We start from the raw sequence: 23,702 nt of genomic DNA on the forward strand, positions 1-23,702 counted from the left end.
AAGCCAATTCCGTACCCTTCTGAAACAATGTTTTGAATCCAAAGATTGTGAATTGAATTGATCCAAATTTCTTTGAAAAATCGTAATCTGCCCCCTACCAGCTGGGCTGGAATGAGGGCCGCACCTTCATGTGGACTTGGGAGCCGGCTTTGGCTTTCTAAAAGGCTTGGATTTATTCCAGACTGGAGATGGTTTCCAAACTGATACCGCTCCTGTGGGTGAAGGATCAGGCTTTTGTTCCTTATTGTGACGAAAGGAACGAAAACGATTATTAGACCTAAATTTACCTTTAGATTTTTTATCCTGTGGTAAAAATGTTCCTTTCCCTCCAGTAACAGTTGAGATAATAGAATCCAACTGAGAACCAAATAATTTATTACCCTGGAAAGAAAGGGAAAGCAAAGTTGACTTAGAAGACATATCAGCATTCCAAGTTTTAAGCCATAAAGCTCTTCTAGCTAAAATAGCTAGAGACATATACTTGACATCAACCCTAATGATATCAAAGATGGCATCACAAATAAAATTATTAACATGTTGAAGAAGATTAACAATGCTATGAGAATTATGATCTGTTACTTGTTGCGCTAAAGCTTCTAACAAAAAAGTTGAAGCTGCAGCAACATCCGCTAAAGATATAGCAGGTCTAAGAAGATTACCTGAACATAAGTAAGCTTTTCTTAGAAAGGATTCAATCTTCCTATCTAAAGGATCCTTAAAGGAAGTACTATCTGCCGTAGGAATAGTAGTACGTTTAGCAAGAGTAGAGACAGCCCCATCAACTTTAGGGATTTTGTCCCAAAATTCTAATCTGTCAGATGGCACAGGATATAATTGCTTAAAACGTTTAGAAGGAGTAAATGAATTACCCAAATTATTCCATTCCCTGGAGATTACTTCAGAAATAGCATCAGGGACAGGAAAAACTTCTGGAATAACTACAGGAGATTTAAAAACCTTATTTAAACGTTTAGATTTAGTATCAAGAGGACCAGAATCCTCTATTTCTAATGCAATTAAGACTTCTTTAAGTAAAGAACGAATAAATTCCATTTTGAATAAATATGAAGAATTATCAGCATCAACCTCTGAGACAGAATCCTCTGAACCAGAGGAACCATTATTAGAATCAGAATGATGATGTTCATTTAAAAATTCATCTGAAAAATGAGAAGTTTTAAAAGACCTTTTACGTTTACTAGAAGGAGGAATAACAGACATAGCCTTCTTAATGGATTTAGAAACAAAATCTCTTATGTTAACAGGAACACTCTGAGTATTAGATGTTGATGGAACAGCAACAGGTAATGTAACATTACTAAAGGAAATATTATCTGCATTAACAAGTTTGTCATGACATTCATTACAAACAACAGCTGGAGGAATAGACACCACAAGTTTACAGCAGATACACTTAACTTTGGTAGATCCTGCACCAGGCAGCGTTTTTCCAGAAGTATCCTCTGACTCAGTGTCAATCTGGGACATCTTGCAATATGTAATAGAAAAAACAACATATAAAGCAAAATTGATCAAATTCCTTAAATGACAGTTTCAGGAATGGGAAAAAAATGCCAGTGAACAAGCTTCTAGCAACCAGAAGCAATAAATAATGAGACTTAAATAATGTAAAGACAATAGTGACGCCCATATTTTTTAGCGCTAAAAAAGACGCCCACATTATTTGGCGCCTAAATGCTTTTGGCGCCAAAAATGACGCCGCATCCGGAACGCCGACACTTTTGGCGCAAAAAAACGTCAAATATGACGCAACTTCCGGCGACACGTATGACGCCGGAAACAGGAAAAAAATTTGCGCCAAAAAAGTCTGCGCCAAGAATGACGCAATAAAATGAAGCATTTTCAGCCCCCGCGAGCCTAACAGCCCACAGGGAAAAAAGTCAAATTTTAAGGTAAGAAAATTTTTTATTTATTCATATGCATTATCCCAAATATGAAACTGACTGTCTGAAATAAGGAACGTTGAACATCCTGAGTCAAGGCAAATAAATGTTTGAATACATATATTTAGAACTTTATATAAAAGTGCCCAACCATAGCTTAGAGTGTCACAGAAAATAAGACTTACTTACCCCAGGACACTCATCTACATGTAGTAGAAAACCAAACCAGTACTGAAACGAGAATCAGTAGAGGTAATGGTATATATAAGAGTATATCGTCGATCTGAAAAGGGAGGTAAGAGATGAATCTCTACGACCGATAACAGAGAACCTATGAAATAGACCCCGTAGAAGGAGATCATTGAATTCAAATAGGCAATACTCTCCTCACATCCCTCTGACATTCACTGCACGCTGAGAGGAAAACCGGGCTCCAACCTGCTGCGAAGCGCATATCAACGTAGAATCTAGCACAAACTTACTTCACCACCTCCATAGGAGGCAAAGTTTGTAAAACTGATTTGTGGGTGTGGTGAGGGGTGTATTTATAGGCATTTTGAGGTTTGGGAAACTTTGCCCCTCCTGGTAGGAATGTATATCCCATACGTCACTAGCTCATGGACTCTTGCTAATTACATGAAAGAAATAGCTAAATGCCCTTTTAAGGGCAATGCCCATCCAAATGCCCTTTTCAGGGCAATGGGGAGCTTAGGTTTTTTTAGATAGGATTTTATTTTGGGGGTTTGGTTGTGTGGGTGATGGGTTTTACTGTTGGAGGGTTGTTTGTATTTATTTTACAGGTAAAAGAGCCGATTTCTTTGGGGCAATGCCCCGCAAAAGGCCCTTTTAAGGGCTATTGACAGTTTAGTTTAGGCTATGGTTTTTCTTCTGTTAAGTGTGATCAGTCCACGGGTCATCATTACTTGTGGGATATTAACTGCTCCCCTACAGGAAGTGCAAGAGGATTCACCCAGCAGAGTTGCTATATAGCTCCTCCCCTCTACGTCACCCCCAGTCATTCTCTTGCACCCAACGACTAGATAGGATGTGTGAGAGGACTATGGTGATATATTTAGTTTTTATATCTTCAATCAAAAGTTTGTTATTTTATAATAGCACCGGAGTGTGTTATTCCTTCTCTGGTAGAATTTGAAGAAGAATCTACCTGAGTTTTTCTATGATTTTAGCCGGAGTAGTTAAGATCATATTGCTGTTTCTCGGCCATCTGAGGAGTGAGGTAAACTTCAGATCAGGGGACAGCAGGCAGATTAATCTGCAAAGAGGTATGTAGCAGTTTATTATTTTCTGACATGGAATTGATGAGAAAATCCTGCCATACCGTTATAATGTAAACTCAGCCTTGAATGCAGTAGATGTAGCTGATATCAGGCTGTCATGTATGTATATTTTACACTTCAGTTTTCTGGGAAATGGTACTTCTCTGGCTTTTAAACTGTATACATAGACTTAACCTATTTTGCAGGGACTTGCAATAGGTTTTAAATGACAATTAATTATTGAGGTAAAATGTTTTTTTGCTGGCATGTAAAAACGTTTTTTTCTCTGAGGTACTGGGTGAAAAAATGTTTTGGGCACTTTTTTTCCACTTGGCAATAGTTTTGATTTAAATTAGAGCAGTTCACTGATCTCTCTCACTGTTATGTGTGTGGGGGAGGGGCCATTTTGGTGCTTTCACTATGCATCAGAAAAACTCAGTCAGAGGTTCATTTTCTTCCTGCATGATCCGGTTCATCTCTACAGAGTTCAGGGATCTCAAGAGTCTTTTTTGAGGGAAGTAATCATACAGCAGAGCTGTGCTGATTGTATTGACTGTGATATAAAAAACGTTTATTTGTGTATTTTTTTTCTGCTGCCTGGGTTAGTTATCATTTGCTGAGGGGAACAATCCTTTGCTAAAACTGTATATTCTGACAAAGATTGATGCTATAACTTAATTATTTTATCTGTTATAATATTTTTCTGTGCTTCTTAAAGGCACAGTTCGTTTTCATATTATTTGTAAATTACTTTGAAAAGTATTTCCAAGTTGCTGTTTATTTGCTAGTGTGTTAAACATGTCTGATTCAGAGGAAGATATCTGTGCTATATGTGTTAATGCCAAAGTGGAGCCCAATAGAAATTTATGTACTAAATGTATTGATGCTACTTTAAAAAATAGTCAATCTGTACAAATTGAACATATTTCACCAAACAACGAGGGGAGAGTTATGCCGACTAACTCGCCTCACGTGTCAGTACCTGCATCTCCCGCTCAGGAGGTGCGTGATATTGTAGCGCCGAGTGCATCTGGGCGGCCATTACAAATCACATTACAAGATATGGCTACTGTTATGACTGAAGTTTTGGCTAAACTACCAGAACTAAGAGGTAAACGTGATCACTCTGGGATGAGAACAGAGTGCGCTGATAATGCAAGGGCCATGTCTGATACTGCGTCACAGTTTGCAGAACATGAAGACGGAGAGCTTCATTCTGTGGGTGACGGTTCTGATCCAAATAAACTGGACTCAGACATTTCAAATTTTAAATTTAAGCTTGAGAACCTCCGTGTGTTACTAGGGGAGGTATTAGCGGCTCTGAATGATTGTAACACAGTTGCAATCCCAGAAAAAATGTGTAGGTTGGATAAATATTTTGCGGTACCGACGAGTACTGACGTTTTTCCTATACCTAAGAGACTTACTGACATTGTTACTAAGGAGTGGGATAGACCCGGTGTGCCTTTCTCACCCCCTCCTATATTCAGAAAAATGTTTCCAATAGACGCCGCCACACGGGACTTATGGCAAATGGTCCCTAAGGTGGAGGGAGCAGTTTCTACTTTAGCTAAGCGTACCACTATCCCAGTGGAGGATAGCTGTGCTTTTTCAGATCCAATGGATAAAAAATTAGAGGGTTACCTTAAGAAAATGTTTGTTCAACAAGGGTTTATATTGCAACCTCTTGCATGTATTGCGCCTGTCACGGCTGCAGCAGCATTTTGGTTTGAGTCTCTGGAAGAGACACTTCAATCATCCACACTAGATGACATCACACACAAACTTAAATTCCTTAAGTTAGCTAATTCATTTATTTCAGATGCCGTAGTACATTTAACTAAACTTGCGGCTAAAAATTCAGGATTCGCCATTCAGGCACGCAGAGCTCTGTGGCTAAAATCCTGGTCAGCTGATGTTACGTCTAAATCTAAATTGCTTAATATTCCTTTCAAAGGGCAGACCTTATTCGGGCCCGGCTTGAAAGAGATTATTGATGACATTACAGGAGGTAAAGGTCATGCCCTGCCTCAGGACAAGGCCAAAGCCAAGGCTAGACAGTCCAATTTTCGTTCCTTTCGTAATTTCAAAGCAGGAGCAGCATCAACTTCCTCTGCACCAAAACAGGAAGGAGCTGTTGCTCGCTACAGACAAGGCTGGAAACCTAACCAGTCCTGGAACAGGGGCAAACAGGCCAGAAAACCTGCTGCTGCCCCTAAGACAGCATGAATTGAGGGCCCCCGATCCGGGACCGGATCTAGTGGGGGGCAGACTTCCCTCTTCGCCCAGGCTTGGGCAAGAGATGTTCAGGATCCCTGGGCGTTAGAGATCATATCTCAGGGATACCTTCTGGACTTCAAATCCTCTCCCCCAAGAGGGAGATTTCATCTGTCAAGGTTGTCAACAAACCTAACAAAGAAGGAAGCGTTTCTACGCTGCGTACAAGATCTTTTATTAATGGGAGTGATCCATCCAGTTCCGCGGTTGGAACAAGGACAAGGGTTTTACTCAAATCTGTTTGTAGTTCCCAAAAAAGAAGGAACCTTCAGGCCAATCTTGGATTTAAAGATCCTAAACAAATTCCTAAGAGTTCCATCGTTCAAGATGGAAACTATTCGAACAATTTTGCCCATGATCCAAGAGGGTCAGTACTTGACCACAGTGGATTTAAAGGATGCTTACCTTCACATACCGATTCACAGAAGTCATTACCGGTATCTAAGGTTTGCCTTTTTAGACAGGCATTACCAGTTTGTAGCTCTTCCATTCGGACTGGCTACGGCTCCAAGAATCTTCACAAAGGTTCTGGGCACTCTTCTGGCGGTACTAAGACCGCGAGGAATTTCAGTAGCTCCGTACTTAGACGACATACTGATACAAGCTTCAAGCTTTCAAACTGCCAAATCTCATACAGAGATAGTACTGGCATTTCTAAGGTCGCATGGATGAAAAGTGAACGAAGAGAAAAGTTCTCTCTTTCCACTCACAAGAGTTCCCTTCCTGGGGACTCTGATAGATTCTGTAGAAATGAAGATTTACCTGACAGAGGACAGGTTAACAAAACTTCAAAGTGCATGCCGTGTCCTTCATTCCATTCAAGAGACCAGAAATTCTCTTCTATGGTGGCTTTATCGGCCACATCTGTCCAGGGGAATGCCATTCAGCAGGCCAGACTGGTCAATTGTAACAACAGACGCCAGCCTACTAGGTTGGGGCGCTGTCTGGAATTCTCTGAAGGCTCAGGGACTATGGAATCAGGAGGAGAGTCTTCTTCCAATAAACATTCTGGAATTGAGAGCAGTCCTCAATGCTCTTCTGGCTTGGCCCCAGTTAGCAACTCGGGGGTTCATCAGGTTCCAGTCGGACAACATCACGACTGTAGCTTATATCAACCATCAGGGAGGGACAAGAAGCTCCCTAGCAATGATGGAAGTATCGAAGATAATTCGCTGGGCAGAGTCTCACTCTTGCCACCTGTCTGCAATCCACATCCCGGGAGTGGAGAACTGGGAGGCGGATTTCTTAAGTCGTCAGACTTTTCATCCGGGGGAGTGGGAACTTCATCCAGAGGTCTTTGCCCAAATACTTCGACGTTGGGGCAAACCAGAGATAGATCTCATGGCGTCTCGACAGAACGCCAAGTTTCCGCGCTACGGGTCCAGATCCAGGGATCCGGGAGCGGTCCTGATAGATGCCTTGACAGCACCATGGACCTTCAGGATGGCTCATGTGTTTCCACCTTTCCCGATGCTTCCTCGATTGATTGCCAGAATCAAACAGGAGAAAGCATCAGTGATTCTAATAGCGCCTGCATGGCCACGCAGGACTTGGTATACAGATCTGGTGGACATGTCATTCTGTCCACCTTGGTCGTTACCTCTGAAACAGGACCTTCTGATTCAGGGTCCTTTCAAACATCAAAATCTAACTTCTCTGAAGCTGACTGCTTGGAAATTGAACGCTTGATCTTATCAAAGCGTGGTTTTTCTGAGTCAGTTATTGATACCTTAATACAGGCTAGGAAGCCTGTTACCAGAAAGATTTACCATAAAATATGGCGTAAATACCTATATTGGTGCGAATCCAAAGGTTACTCTTGGAGTAAGGTTAGGATTCCTAGGATATTGTCTTTTCTACAAGAAGGTTTAGAAAAGGGGTTATCCGCTAGTTCCTTAAAGGGACAGATCTCAGCTCTGTCCATTCTGTTACACAAGCGTCTGTCAGAAGTTCCAGACGTTCAGGCTTTTTGTCAGGCTTTGGCCAGGATTAAACCTGTGTTTAAAGCTGTGGCTCCACCATGGAGTTTAAACCTTGTTCTTAACGTTTTACAGGGTGTTCCGTTTGAACCCCTTCATTCCATTGATATAAAGTTGTTATCTTGGAAAGTTCTATTTTTAATGGCTATTTCCTCGGCTCGAAGAGTCTCTGAGTTATCAGCCTTACATTGTGATTCTCCTTATTTGATTTTTCACTCGGATAAGGTAGTTCTGCGTACTAAGCCTGGGTTCTTACCTAAGGTAGTCACTAACAGGAATATCAATCAGGAGATTGTTGTTCCATCCTTGTGCCCAAATCCTTCTTCGAGGAAGGAACGTCTTTTGCACAATCTGGATGTAGTTTGTGCCCTTAAATTTTATTTACAGGCAACTAAAGATTTTCGACAAACGTCTTCCCTGTTTGTCGTTTACTCTGGTCAGAGGAGAGGTCAAAAAGCTTCTGCTACCTCTCTCTCTTTTTGGCTTCGTAGCATAATTCGTTTAGCTTATGAGACTGCTGGACAGCAGCCTCCTGAAAGAATTACAGCTCATTCCACTAGAGCTGTGGCTTCCACTTGGGCCTTTAAGAATGAGGCCTCTGTTGAACAGATTTGCAAGGCTGCAACTTGGTCTTCGCTTCATACTTTTTCCAAATTTTACAAATTTGACACTTTTGCTTCCTCGGAGGCTATTTTTGGGAGAAAGGTTCTTCAGGCAGTGGTTCCTTCTGTATAAAGAGCCTGCCTATCCCTCCCGTCATCCGTGTACTTTTGCTTTGGTATTGGTATCCCACAAGTAATGATGACCCGTGGACTGATCACACTAAACAGAAGAAAACATAATTTATGCTTACCTGATAAATTCCTTTCTTCTGTAGTGTGATCAGTCCACGGCCCGCCCTGTTTTTTAAGGCAGGTAAATATTTTTTAAATTATACTCCAGTCACCACTACACCCTTGGCTTCTCCTTTCTCGTTGGTCCTTGGTCGAATGACTGGAGGTGACGTAGAGGGGAGGAGCTATATAGCAACTCTGCTGGGTGAATCCTCTTGCACTTCCTGTAGGGGAGCAGTTAATATCCCACAAGTAATGATGACCCGTGGACTGATCACACTACAGAAGAAAGGAATTTATCAGGTAAGCATAAATTATGTTTTTTAATTTTGGGGGGCTTTTTTATTTTGATAGGGCTATTAGATTAGGTGTAATTAGTTTAAATATTTGATCATTTCTTTTTTATTTTGTGTAATTTAGTGTTTTTTTGTAATTTAGTTAATTGTATTTAATTAATGTAATTTATTTAATTTTAGTGTAAGGTTAGGTTTTAGTGTAACTCAGGTTAATAACTATTTACTAACTAGTCTACCTAGTTAAAATAAATACAAACTTAGCTGTGAAATAAAAATAAAACCTAAGTTAGATACAATGTAACTATTAGTTATATTGTAGCTAGCTTAGGGTTTATTTTACAAGTAAGTGTTTAGTTTTAAATAGAAATTATTTAGGTATTAATTGTAATTTTTATTTAGATTTATTTTAATTATGTTAAAGTAAGTGGGTGTTAGGGTTAGACTTAGGGTTAGGTTTTGGGGTTAATAACTTTAGTATAGTGGCGGCGACGTTGGGGCGGCAGATTAGGGGTTAATAAGTGTAGGTAGGTGGCGGCGATGTCGGGGGCGGCAGATTAGGGGTTAATAACTGTAATGTAGGTGGCGACGACATTGGGGACGGCAGATTAGGGTTAATAAGTGTAGGTAGGTGGCGGCGATGTCGGGGGCGGCAGATTAGGGGTTAATAACTGTAATGTAGGTGGCGACGACATTGGAGCAGCAGATTAGGGGTTAATAAGTGTAGGTAGGTGGCTGTGATGTCGGGGATGGCAGATTAGGGGTTAATAACTAATGTAGGTGATGGCAACATTGGGGGCGGCAGATTAGGGGTTAATAAGTGTAGATAGGTGGCGGCGATGTCGGGGGCAGCAGATTAGGGGTTAATAAGTGTAATGTAGGTGTCAGCGATGTCGGGGGCAGCAGATTAGGGGTGTTTAGACTCGGGGTTTATGTTAGTGTGTTAGGTGTAAACATACATTTTCTTTTCCCATAGGAATCAATGGGGCTGCGTTACGGAGCATTACGCTCCTTTATTGCAGGTGTTAGGCTTTTTTTTAGCCGGCTCTCCCCATTGATGTCTATGGGGAAATCGTGCACGAGCACGTAAAACCAGCTCAAAGCAGCGCTGGTATTTGAGTGCGGTATGGAGCTCAATTTTACTCAACGCTGCCATATTGCCTGCTAACGCCGGGTTTTTGAAATCCTGTAATAGCAGCGCTATAAGGAGGTGAGCAGTGGAAATAACTTGCAAGTTAGTACCGACTCCGAGCCGCTCATAACGCAAAACTCGTAATCTAGCCGATAGTTAATAGGAGGACTAGGCTCCTAAAAGCTAAAAATAACAACATTTCCTTAACAAAGAACAAAAAATGTTCAAATAAAAAATAAGGAGAATTTTTACCAAACTGTCTCTGATACAGGATCCTTTGAACCAAAGAAACCTTCATCAGTAGAATAAACTTAAGTATGCTGTCGGTCAGAACAAAATTAATTAAATCTTAACAATTTTGAAAAGACCTTGTAAGTTTACTTAAAGGCATAATAGCAGTCATAACCTTTTATGATAAAAGCAATAACGTGATATTTGCAGATGAAATCAAGTACATGAACTGAGAAAGTAAAAACAGTAAATGTCATTGTACATATAGAAACATTATTAGCATAAAATATGATAAATAAATGCCACATAATTGAGCTGAAGAAAATAACAGCTTAATAATTAAAAAACACACTTAGCTTTGTAGAATTGTGTTTCAGGGCATCATAGTTTCTACAGTAACATCAGAGTCAGGATCAGAATGAGACTTCTCGCAAAATGTAAAGGAAAAAGAAAAATAACATTAGGCAAAACATTCAATTTCCACAATGTAAAAGTTTCAGTAGATAGAAAAAAACAAAACAAAGATAGTATTTTTTAAAACAAAAAATAAAATAAAAAAGCAGGCATAATAGCTTTCAAAAATCATGAAAACAGCGAGCAATAGAGGGAGAGGGGTAAAATAACATAATTTATGTAAGAACTTACCTGATAAATTCATTTCTTTCATATTAGCAAGAGTCCATGAGCTAGTGACGTATGGGATATACATTCCTACCAGGAGGGGAAAAGTTTCCCAAACCTCAAAATGCCTATAAATACACCCATCACCACACCCACAAATCAGTTTAACGCATAGCCAAGAAGTGGGGTGATAAGAAAAAAGTGCGAAAGCATAAAAAAATAAAGAATTGGAATAATTGTGCTTTATACAAAAAAATCATAACCACCACAAAAAAGAGTGGGCCTCATGGACTCTTGCTAATATGAAAGAAATGAATTTATCAGGTAAGTTCTTACATAAATTATGTTTTCTTTCATGTAATTAGCAAGAGTCCATGAGCTAGTGACGTATGGGATAATGAATACCCAAGATGTGGATCTTCCACGCAAGAGTAACTAGAGAGGGAGGGATAAAATAAAGACAGCCAATTCCGCTGAAAATAATCCACACCCAAAACAAAATTTAAATCTTATAATGAAAAAAACTGAAATTATAAGCAGAAGAATCAAACTGAAACAGCTGCCTGAAGTACTTTTCTACCAAAAACTGCTTCAGAAGAAGAAAACACATCAAAATGGTAGAATTTAGTAAAAGTATGCAAAGAAGACCAAGTTGCTGCTTTGCAAATCTGATCAACCGAAGCTTCATTCCTAAATGCCCAGGAAGGAAAAATCAGAAAAGGAGACTCACAAGAAAGAGCAGATAATTCAGAAACTCTTCTAGCAGAAGAGATGGCCAAAAGAAACAAAACTTTCCAAGAAAGTAATTTAATGTCCAGTGAATGCATAGGTTCAAACGGAGGAGCTTGAAGAGCCCCCAGAACCAAATTCAAACTCCAAGGAGGAGAAATTGACTTAATAACAGGTTTTATACGAACCAAAGCTTGTACAAAACAATGAATATCAGGAAGACTATCAATCTTTCTGTGAAAAAGAACAGAAAGAGCAGAGATTTGTCCTTTCAAGGAACTTGCAGACAAACCTTTATCCAAACCATCCTGAAGAAACTGTAAAATTCTAGGAATTCTAAAAGAATGCCAAGAAAAATGATGAGAAAAACACCAAGAAATGTAAATCTTCCAGACTCGATAATATATCTTCCTAGATACAGATTTACGAGCCTGTAACATAGTATTAATCACAGAGCCAGAGAAACCTCTATGACTGAGAATCAAGCGTTCAATCTCCATACCTTCAAATTTAAGGATTTGAGATCCTGATGGAAAAAAGGACCTTGCGATAGAAGGTCTGGTCTTAACGGAAGAGTCCACGGTTGGCAAGTGGCCATCCGGACAAGATCCGCATACCAAAACCTGTGAGGCCATGCTGGAGCCACCAGCAGAACAAACGAGCACTCCTTTAGAATCTTGGAAATCACTCTTGGAAGAAGAACTAGAGGCGGAAAGATATAGGCAGGATGATACTTCCAAGGAAGTGACAATGCATCCACTGCCTCCGCCTGAGGATCCCTGGATCTGGACAGATACCTGGGAAGTTTCTTGTTTAGATGAGAAGCCATCAGATCTATTTCTGGAAGTCCCCACATTTGAACAATCTGAAGAAATACCTCTGGGTGAAGAGACCATTCGCCCGGATGTAACGTTTGGCGACTGAGATAATCCGCTTCCCAATTGTCTATACCTGGGATATGAACCGCAGAAATTAGACAGGAGCTGGATTCCGCCCATACCAGTATTCGAGATACTTCTTTCATAGCCAGAGGACTGTGAGTCCCTCCTTGATGATTGACATATGCCACGGTTGTGACATTGTCTGTCTGAAAACAAATGAACGACTCTCTCTTTAGAAGAGGCCATGACTGAAGAGCTCTGAAAATTGCACGGAGTTCCAAAATGTTGATTGGTAATCTCACCTCCTGAGATTCCCAAACCCCTTGTGCTGTCAGAGACCCCCAAACAGCTCCCCAACCTGTCAGACTTGCATCTGTTGAAATCACAGTCCAGGTCGGAAGAACAAAAGAAGCCCCCTGAACTAAACAATGGTGGTCTGTCCACCACGTCAGAGAGTGTCGTACAATCGGTTTTAAAGATATTAATTGAGATATCTTTGTATAATCCCTGCACCACTGGTTCAGCATACAGAGCTGAAGAGGTCGCATGTGAAAACGAGCAAAGGGGATCGCGTCCGATGCAGCAGTCATAAGACCTAGAATTTCCATGCATAAGGCTACCGAAGGGAATGATTGAGACTGAAGGTTTCGACAAGCTGAAACCAATTTTAGACGTCTCTTGTCTGTCAGAGACAGAGTCATGGACACTGAATCTATCTGGAAACCCTTGTCTGAGGAATCAATGAACTTTTTGGTAAATTGATCCTCCAACCATGTTCTCGAAGAAATGTGAAGACTGAGCAAGTACCAAGATATCGTCCAAATAAGGAAATACCACAATACCCTGTTCTCTGATTACAGACAGAAGGGCACTGAGAACCTTTGTAAAAATCCTTGGAGCTGTTGCTAGGCCAAACGGCAGAGCCACAAACTGGTAATGCTTGTCTAGAAAAGAGAATCTCAGAAACTGATAGTGATCTGGATGAATCGGAATATGCAGATATGCATCCTGTAAATCTATTGTGGACATATAATGCCCTTGCTGAACAAAAGGCAGAATAGTCCTTATAGTTACCATTTTGAATGTTGGTATCCTTACATAATGATTCAATATTTTTAAATCCAGAACTGGTCTGAAGGAATTCTCCTTCTTTGGTACAATGAAGAGATTTGAGTAAAACCCCAGCCCCTGTTCCAGAACTGGAACTGGCATAATTACTCCAGCCAACTCTAGATCTGAAACACATTTCAGAAATGCTTGAGTCTTCACTGGATTTACTGGGAAACGGGAAAGAAAAAATCTTCTTGCAGGAGGCCTTATCTTGAAGCCTATTATGTACCCTTGTGAAACAATGTTCTGAATCCAAAGATTGTGAATCGAATTGATCCAAATTTCTTTGAAAAATCGTAATCTGCCCCCCTACCAGCTGGGCTGGAATGAGGGCCGCACCTTCATGTTGACTTGGGAGCTGGCTTTGGCTTTCTAAAAGGCTTGGATTTATTCCAGACTGGAGATGGTTTCCAAACTGATACCGCTCCTGTAGGGGAAGGATCAGGCTTTTGTTCCTTATTGTGACGAAAGGAACGAAAGCGATTAGTAGACCTAAATTTACCTTTAGATTTTTTATCCTGTGGTAAAAAAGTTCCTTTCCCCCCAGTAACAGTTGAAATAATAGAATCCAACTGTGAACCAAACAATTTATTACCCTGGAAAGAAAGGGAAAGCAAAGTTGACTTGGAAGACATATCAGCATTCCAAGTTTTAAGCCATAAAGCTCTTCTAGCTAAAATAGCTAGAGACATATACCTGACATCAACCCTAATGATATCAAAGATGGCATCACAAATAAAATTATTAGCATGTTGAAGAAGATTAACAATGCTATGAGAATTATGATCTGTTACTTGTTGCGCTAAAGCTTCCAACCAAAAAGTTGAAGCTGCAGCAACATCCGCTAAAGATATAGCAGGTCTAAGAAGATTACCTGAACATAAGTAAGCTTTTCTTAGAAAGGATTCAATTTTCCTATCTAAAGGATCCTTAAAGGAAGTACTATCTGCCGTAGGAATAGTAGTACGTTTAGCAAGAGTAGAGATAGCCCCATCAACCTTAGGGATTTTGTCCCAAAACTCTAATCTGTCAGATGGCACAGGATATAATTGCTTAAAACGTTTAGAAGGAGTAAATGAATTACCCAAATTATTCCATTCCCTGGAAATTACTTCAGAAATAGCATCAGGGACAGGAAAAAACTTCTGGAATAACTACAGGAGATTTAAAAACCTTATTTAAACGTTTAGATTTAGTATCAAGAGGACCAGATTCCTCTATTTCTAATGCAATTAAGACTTCTTTAAGTAAAGAACGAATAAATTCCATTTTGAATAAATATGAAGATTTATCAGCATCAACCTCTGAAACAGAATCCTCTGAACCAGAGGAATAATTATCAGAATCAGAATGATGATGTTCATTTAAAAATTCATCTGAAAAATGAGAAGTTTTAAAAGACCTTTTACGTTTACTAGAAGGAGGAATAACAGACATAGCCTTAATGGATTTAGAAACAAAATCTCTTATGTTAACAGGAACACTCTGAGTATTAGATGTTGATGGAACAGCAACAGGTAATGTAACATTACTAAAGGAAATATTATCTGCATTAACAAGTTTGTCATGACATTCATTACAAACAACAGCTGGAGGAACAGATACCACAAGTTTACAGCAAATACACTTAACTTTGGTAGATCCAGCATCAGGCAGCGATTTTCCAGAAGTATCTTCTGATTCAGGGTCAATCTGAGACATCTTGCAATATGTAATAGAAAAAAACAACATATAAAGCAAAATTGATCAAATTCCTTAAATGACAGTTTCAGGAATGGGAAAAAATGCCAGTGAACAAGCTTCTAGCAACCAGAAGCAATAAACAATGAGACTTAAATAATGTGGAGACAATAATGACGCCCATATTTTTTAGCGCCAAAAAAGACGCCCACATTATTTGGCGCCTAAATGCTTTTAGCGCCAAAAATGACGCCACATCCGGTAACGCCGACACTTTTGGCGCAAAAACGTCAAAAATGACGCAACTTCCGGTGACAAGTATGACGCCGGAAATAACAAAGAAAATTTTTTGCGCCAAAAAAGTCCGCGCCAAGAATGACGCAATAAAATGAAGCATTTTCAGCCCCCGCGAGCCTAACAGCCCACAGGGAAAAAAGTCAAATTTTAAGGTAAGAAAAAATTGATTATTCAAATGCATTTTCCCAAATAATGAAACTGACTGTCTGAAATAAGGAATATTGAACATCCTGAATCAAGGCAAATAAATGTTTAAACACAAATATTTAGAACTTTATATAAAAGTGCCCAACCATAGCTTAGAGTGTCACAAAAATAAGACTTACTTACCCCAGGACACTCATCTACATGTAGTAGAAAGCCAAACCAGTACTGAAACGAGAATCAGTAGAGGTAATGGTATATATAAGAGTATATCGTCGATCTGAAAAGGGAGGTAAGAGATGAATCTCTACGACCGATAACAGAGAGCCTATGAAATAGACCCCGTAGAAGGAGATCATTGAATTCAAATAGGCAATACTCTCTTCACATCCCTCTGACATTCACTGCACGCTGAGAGGAAAACCGGGCTCCAACCTGCTGCGGAGCGCATATCAACGTAGAATCTAGCACAAACTTACTTCACCACCTCCACGGGAGGCAAAGTTTGTAGAACTGATTTGTGGGTGTGGTGAGGGGTGTATTTATAGGCATTTTGAGGTTTGGGAAACTGGTAGGAATGTATATCCCATACGTCACTAGCTCATGGACTCTTGCTAATTACATGAAAGAAAACTAAATTTTGGCACCAAGAATGATGCATTATGCAAAAGGAAGTTAAAAAATGTTTTGGCGCAAAACCAACACCAAAAAATGATGCAATTCACTTCATAACAAACGCGAATTTGTGCCAAAACAACTAGCGTCAAGAAAGACGCAGGAAATGACAAAATTTGTGCCATCAAAGGCGCAACTTTGCGGCAAAAAAAAGTTTGCGCCAAGAATGACGGAATAAATAACAGCATTTTGTGTCCTCGCGAGCCTAGATTTGCCAGTGAAAAAATTGAAAAACAATTCAAATTAGAAAAAGACAAACCCCAGGTAAGAAAAAAAGTTAAAATAAACTTCCCAAACATGATTCCTATACTGAAACTGTTTAGACTGCAAAGGGAAATATACATAGACCTGACTCATGGCAAATGAAATAAGTAAATACATATATTTAAAACTTTATATTAATACATAAAGCACCAAACATAGCTGAGTGTCTTAAATAATGATACGTACTGAAAACTATCAGCAGAGGTAATGGTATAAGAGTATATCGTCGATCTGAAAAGGGAAGTAGGAGATGAATGCCTACGACCGATAACAGAGAACCCTTGAAAAGATTTCCCATTAATGAAAACATAAAATCAATAGGCGATACTCTCTTCACATCCCTCTGACAAACACTGTACTCTGAGAGGAATTGGGCTTTAGAATGCTTAAAAGTGCTTATCATAGAAGAAATCATAAAAATCAAGCACAAACTTACTTCACCACCTCCATAGGAGGCAAAATCTGTAAAACTGAGTTGTGGCTGTGGTGGGAGGTGTATTTATAGGCATTTTGAGGTTTGGGAAACTTTGCCCCCTACTGATAGGAATGTATATCCCATACGTCACTAGCTCATGGACTCTTGCCAATTACATGAAAGAAACATGATAGATCTTGTAGATATCTTTAGTGGCTTCTTGAAAATACTCAGCACTAACTATATCAAGAGTATGACGAAAAGCTTCACAAACATTCTGAGATGTTTACAATTTTCCAACCTTCAAAAAATGTGTGCTTTCAGCAAATGCATCCACATGCTACTACTAATCTCGAGGAAGAAAAAAATGTTTCCTCATCAGTGATATACACATCGGGAATAGGAAAAAAAGCAATTAGATTTAATGATCTTTTGAAAGTACTGGATCAATAGGAAACACTGTCACATTTAAAGGGACACTGAACTCAAATTTGTTCTTTCGTGATTCAGATAGAGCATGCAATTTTAAGCAACTTTCTAATTTACTCCTATTATCAATTTTTCTTCGTTCACTTGCTATCTTTATTTGAAAAGAAGGCATCTAAGCGTCTTTTTTGGTTCAGGACTCTGGACAGCACTTTTTTATTGGTGGATAAATTTATTGACCAATCAGCAAGAATAACCCAGGTTATTCAACAATAATGGGCTGGCATCTAACCTTACATTCTTGTATTTCAAATAAAGATACCAAGAGAATGAAGAAAATTTGATAATAGGAGTAAATTAGAATGTTGCTTAAAATTGCATGCTCTATCTGAATCACAAAAGAAAAAATTTGGGTTCAGTGTCCCTTTAACCTTGATCTAAACAACGTCTAACCTCTGCCATGTGATCAAGGGCTAGGACTGAAGTGACGGCACTGAGTATAACCATATTACAAACCTATAAAAGGAGGTAAGAGTTCCACCAGAGGACCCAAAACTAACCACTGTGAAAATCAGAAGAAAATAATTATATCAACAAAATAAAACAGCAATATGTGACAAAAAAAAAGTTATTTGCAATTTTAACAATAAAGGCAACAGTGTTCTCCATGACAGCATTAAGAGGAATAAGTCATTGATAAAATATATCTAGAAAAGCTCAAATTAAAACCATCCAGGGAATCCCTAAGCTTATCCTCAACTACCTAAAGACAGGGCACAAATAGATATCTTCGTTTAGCAGTTTCGTTCACAGCCGAATGTGGAACAATAGGCTATTTTCGGTATTCAGCTCTTTTCAGAGCCAAATATCCTCTTGTGTAAGTGAAATACATTAAGATCTGGTTTTGCAAAGTGTGTTTCACATGCACAAGAGGATATTCTTGTGCAAGTGAAACTGGCACTGACATCAGTATATACATCACAATCTCAGACATCCCAACCTGCAAAAACTAATTTCAGGGAGGTGGCTTCACCCGCTACTGCGCCGCCACCCCTCCTCCCAGTTATATATTGGACACCTTGAAACCCTAAATAAGATAGAGACTTATCATTAAAGTAGCTTCCCACTAAACTCACATTAAAAAAGTAGCTTTATTGCACAACCACATACAATAAACCTATTTTCCAGTGATCGTACGCTTGTTAAATGCTTAAATAATTTAGAATACAAAGTTTAATTACGTGCAGTAAATAAGGTAGTATTTGTGTTTTTATTTTATTAAATCAGTGGGGGCTTTTTGGTTACTGATGCATGCTTTGAGGGTTCTATAATGTCCCAGCAACTAAAGGCATTCCTTAAAGAAACACTTTTCCGGAGTTGGGCCCCATTGGATCATGGTACTTGGAGTTTCAGGGAGATTGCATTCCATTTGCTGGCATCAGGGAGCCGCTATTACAATCAGGGAGACTCCCTGAACTTCAGGAAGAGTTGGGATGTCTGCAATCTTTAGGCTGCTGTTCTAAAAAGATTGTGTTCATATATACAAAATTAATTCTAGTCCAAGGATCCTTATTAATCTCGGTAGGAGATTATAGGAGACTGTTCATCAACATGCTCAAGGACATTTGAAGATGTGATATTACTAACCAAAGCTAGAGGTTACACTCAATATACTGGGGGAGGGAAAGCACTGTGAATAAAATAGGGTGAACAGATTTACTTGTTTCCAGCTCCTGTTTTACAAAGCCATACCTCTTTACCCTCTACAGCACATCGAAGATGTTTATTTGTAGGCTCTGCTCACTTCTCCTGATGTGCAGATGAAAAGCTGTAATGTTTGGAATTTTGAGCTCTTCTAGACTGGGTGTAATTGAAGATGCAGCCACCAATCAGCAGCCAGCTCCCAGTATTACATTGCTGCTCCTGAGCCTACCTATTTATTATTTGCAATTAAAGGATACCAAGAAAATAAAGTAATTGGAAAGTTTAAAATTGTATGCTCTGTGAAAAATGATAAAAAACTAAATTTATGCTTAACTGATAAATTTATTTCTCTTGTGGTGTATCCAGTCCACGGGTTCATCCATTACTTGTGGGATATTCTCCTTCCCAACAGGAAGCTGCAAGAGGACACCCACAGCAGAGCTGTCTATATAGCTCCTCCCCTAACTGCCACCCCCAGTCATTCGACCAAAGACAAGCAAGAAAAAAGGGTGCAGTGGTAACTGTAGTTTAAAAATAAAAAACACCTGCCTTAAAAAGACAGGGCGGGCCGTGGACTGGATACACCACAAGAGAAATAAATTTATCAGGTAAGCATACATTTTGTTTTCTCTTGTAAAGGTTTATCCAGTCCACGGGTTCATCCATTACTTGTGGGATACCAATACCAAAGCTTTAGGACACAGATGAAGGGAGGGACAAGGCAGGCACTTAAACGGAAGGCACCACTGCCTGTAAGACCTTTCTCCCAAAAATAGCCTCCGAAGAAGCAAAAGTATCGAATTTGTAGAATTTAGAAAAAGTGCGAAGCGAAGACCAAGTCGCCGCCTTACAAATCTGTTCAACACAGGCCTCATTTTTAAAAGCCCATGTGGAAGCCACCGCTCTAGTGGAATGAGCTGTAATTCTTTCAGGAGGCTGCTGGCCAGCAGTCTCATAAGCTAAGCGGATTATGCTTCTCAGCCAAAAGAAAGAGAAGTTGCCGAAGCCTTTTGGCCTCTCCTCTGTCCAGAGTAGACAACAAACAAAGCAGATGTTTGACGAAAATCCTTCGTAGCTTGTAAATAAAACTTTAAAGCACGAACCACATCAAGATTGTGTAAGAGACGTTCCTTCTTTGAGGAACTTCCTGCGTCAATTAGGGCGCCGGAAATGACAAAATTTTTGCGCCAAAAAAGTCTGAGCCAAGAATGACGCAATAAATTGAAGCATTTTCAGCCCCCGCGAGCCTAACAGCCCACAGGGAAAAAAAGTCAATTGAAAAAATTCTTTTAAGGTAAGAAAAAATATTTCATATGCATTATCCCAAATAATGAAACTGACTGTCCGAAATAAGGAATACTGATTATCCTGAATCATGGCAAATATAAGTTTAAACACATATATTTAGAACTTTACATAAAAAGTGCCCAACCATAGCTTAGAGTGTCATAAAAAATAAGACTTACTTACCCTACGACACTCATCTACATATAGTAGACAGCCAAACCAGTACTGAAACGAGAATCAGTAGAGGTAATGGTATATAAGAGTATATCGTTGATCTGAAAAGGGAGGTAAGAGATGAATCTCTACGACCGATAACAGAGAACCTATGAAATAGATCCCGTAGAAGAAGACCATTGAATTCAAATAGGCAATACTCTCTTCACATCCCTCTGACATTCACTGCACTCTGAGAGGAAAACCGGGCTCCAGCCTGCTGCGAAGCGCATATCAACGTAGAATCTAGCACAAACTTACTTCACCACCTCCATGGGAGGCAAAGTTTGTAAAAACTGAATTGTGGGTGTGGTGAGGGGTGTATTTATAGGCATTTTGAGGTAGGAATGTACCTCCTGATAGGAATGTATATCCCATACGTCACTAGCTCATGGACTCTTGATAATTACATGAAAGAAATTTCCTTCTTGTTTTGCAGTAGAGGAAGTTGAAGCTGCGCCACTCTTGAAGTTTCGAAAGGAACGAAAATTAGTCTGTTTGGTCCTTAATTTTTTTAACCTATCCTGGGGAAGGGCGTGGCCCTTTCCTCCAGTAATATCAGAAATGATCTCCTTCAGTCCAGGCCCGAATAGGGTCTGCCCTTTGAAGGGGATGTTGAGAAGCTTAGACTTTGAAGTAACGTCAGCTGACCAGGATTTAAGCCATAGCGCCCTACGCGCCTGAATGGCACAACCTGAATTCTTAGCCGTTAACTTTGTTAAATGAAAAACGGCATCAGAAATAAATGAATTGGCTAACTTAAGAGCTTTAAGCCTGTCTAGGATATCATCCAACGGGGTCTCCACCTGTAGAGCCTCTTCAAGAGACTCGAACCAGAAAGCCGCTGCAGCAGTGACTGGGGCAATGCATGCAAGAGGCTGGAGAATAAAACCTTGTTGTATAAAGATTTTCTTAAGGAAACCCTCTAATTTTTTATCCATTGGATCTAGGAAAGCACAACTGTCCTCAACGGGGATAGTTGTACTCTTAGCTAGGGTAGAGACTGCTCCCTCCACCTTAGGGACCGTCTGCCACGAGTCCCGTGTAGCGGCATCTATGGGAAACATCTTTTTAAAAGCAGGAGGGGGAGAGAACGGTACACCTGGTCTATCCCATTCCTTCGTAATAATTTCTGAAAACCTTTTAGGGATTGGAAAAACATCAGTGTAAACAGGCACTGCAAAGTATTTGTCCATTTTACACAATTTCTCTGGGACTACAATGGTGTCACAGTCATCCAGAGTTGCTAAAACCTCCCTGAGCAACAAGCGGAGGTGTTCAAGCTTAAATTTAAATGCTGTCATTTCAGAGTCGGACTGAAGTAACGCCTTCCCTGAATCAGAAATGTCACCCACAGATAGAAGCTCTCCTGCTTCGGCTTCTGTACATTGTGAGGGTATATCAGACATAGCTACTAAAGCGTCAGAAAACGCTGTATTTGTTCTAGCCCCAGAGCTGTCTCGCTTTCCTTGTAACCCTGGCAGTTTGGACAATACCTCTGTGAGGGTATGATTCATAACTGCCGCCATGTCTTGAAAGGTAAACGCATTGGACGTGCCAGATGTACTTGGCGTCACTTGTGCGGGAGATATAGGTTCTGACACATTGGGAGAGCTAGGTGGTTTAACCTCCCTTTTGTCAGTATGAGAAACCTCTGGTGATAAATCTTTAAAACCCATAATATGGTCTTTATAACTTATAGAAAGGTCAGTGCATTTGGTACACATTCTAAGAGGGGGTTCCACAATGGCTTCTAAACATAATGAACAAGGAGTTTCCTCTATGTCAGACATGTTTAACAGACTAGAAATGAGACCAGCAAGCTTGGAAAACACTTTAATAAATGTGAAAAAGCAATTAAACAAAAACGGTACTGTGCCTTTAAGAGAAAAAAAACTACCACATAAACTGCAAAACAGTGTTAAAAAGAAGTAAACTCTACAAAATTTTTACAGTGTGTTTAAGAGACTAAAGCAGTATTGCACCCACTTGCAAATGGATGATTAACCCTTTAGGCCCCAAACCGGATTAGAAAAATGGTAAAACCGTTAAAAAACAGTCAAACACACTGCCACAGCTCTGCTGTGGCTCCTACCTGCCCTTAAACACGATTTTTGCAGGAAAAAAACCCTCAATAGTGGTCCTAGATGCCAGAGGACTCCTTTAGGGAAGCTGGATGTCTCAGTCTGAATATCAACTGCGCAAAAAGTGCGCAAAAATAGGCCCCTCCCACCATGCACTCAAGGTCAGAGGGCCTTAAAAAAGTACCCCTAGGAGTAATCTAGCTAGCCATGTGGAAAACTAGGCCCCAAATAAAGATTTATCACCCTCAGAGAAAAAAACGTTTTTTTCTATAAACCATGCAAACGTTTTTACACTAAGTAATATGAGTATTAACATGAATATTACCCTTTTTTGCAAGCATGATCCCAGTCATTGTTAAATCACTGTATCAGTCTTACCTTAAATATAACAGGCACTGTCAGCATTTTCTAGACCTTATCATCTCTCTATAAAAAAATATACTGAACATACCTCAAAGCAGGTAATCTGCAGAACGTCCCCCCCAACTGAAGTTTTCTTTCCATACTCTTCAGTTATGTGTGAGAACAGCAATGGACCTTAGTTACAAACCGCTAAGATCATCAAACCTCCAGGCAGAATTCTTCTTCCAATTTCTGCCTGAGAGTAAAACAGTACAACGCCGGTACCATTTAAAAATAACAAACTTTTGATTGAAGGTAAAAACTACACTAAGTCACCACATCTCTCTTGATACTTCCTTTCTTGTCGAGAGCTGCAAGAGAATGACTGGGGGTGGCAGTTAGGGGAGGAACTATATAGACAGCTCTGCTGTGGGTGTTCTCTTGCAGCTTCCTGTTGGGAAGGAGAATATCCCACAAGTAATGGATGAACCCGTGGACTGGATACACCTTTACAAGAGAAATTTAATTTTGAGTTTAGAACACTATCATGAAAAAATTTGAATGTAAATGTAATATGATTTTGATATCTTCACAAGCTTTATTTTGCCTACTTTACTTAGTTCTTGCTACAAGAAACAGTCCGTCAGAAGGAGGCATCTCAGCAACAGCAAGTGTTACATGAACAGGAACTGCAAAAACTGCAACAGCATCTGCGAGAGACGTGTAGGGAACTGGAGGAGATACAGGTAACAATATTAGCAAAAGTATAGAAAATGCAACAGAAATAAATGGGTATTTGAACTACACACACATCGTATTCTGTGTGTCTTAATATATATATATAGCGGAACAACTTTGGTAACACTGTTATGCTGGATCCCCCTTTCTTCTTATTGCATTTTTA

General features: G+C 39.7%; 1 protein-coding gene across 1 annotated transcript in view; it reads left to right on the forward strand.

Annotated features, from left to right (window-relative positions):
* LOC128664575 (serine/threonine-protein kinase 10-A-like) overlaps positions 1-23,702 on the forward strand; it is a 345,944-nt gene that overhangs the window by 242,772 nt on the left and 79,470 nt on the right. Inside the window, 1 exon segment of the mRNA XM_053719393.1 lies at positions 23,419-23,544. Within this exon segment, the coding sequence (XP_053575368.1) occupies positions 23,419-23,544 (126 nt within the window).

This window comes from Bombina bombina, chromosome 6, assembly GCF_027579735.1.
Source record: "Bombina bombina isolate aBomBom1 chromosome 6, aBomBom1.pri, whole genome shotgun sequence".
Lineage (NCBI taxonomy): Eukaryota > Metazoa > Chordata > Amphibia > Anura > Bombinatoridae > Bombina > Bombina bombina.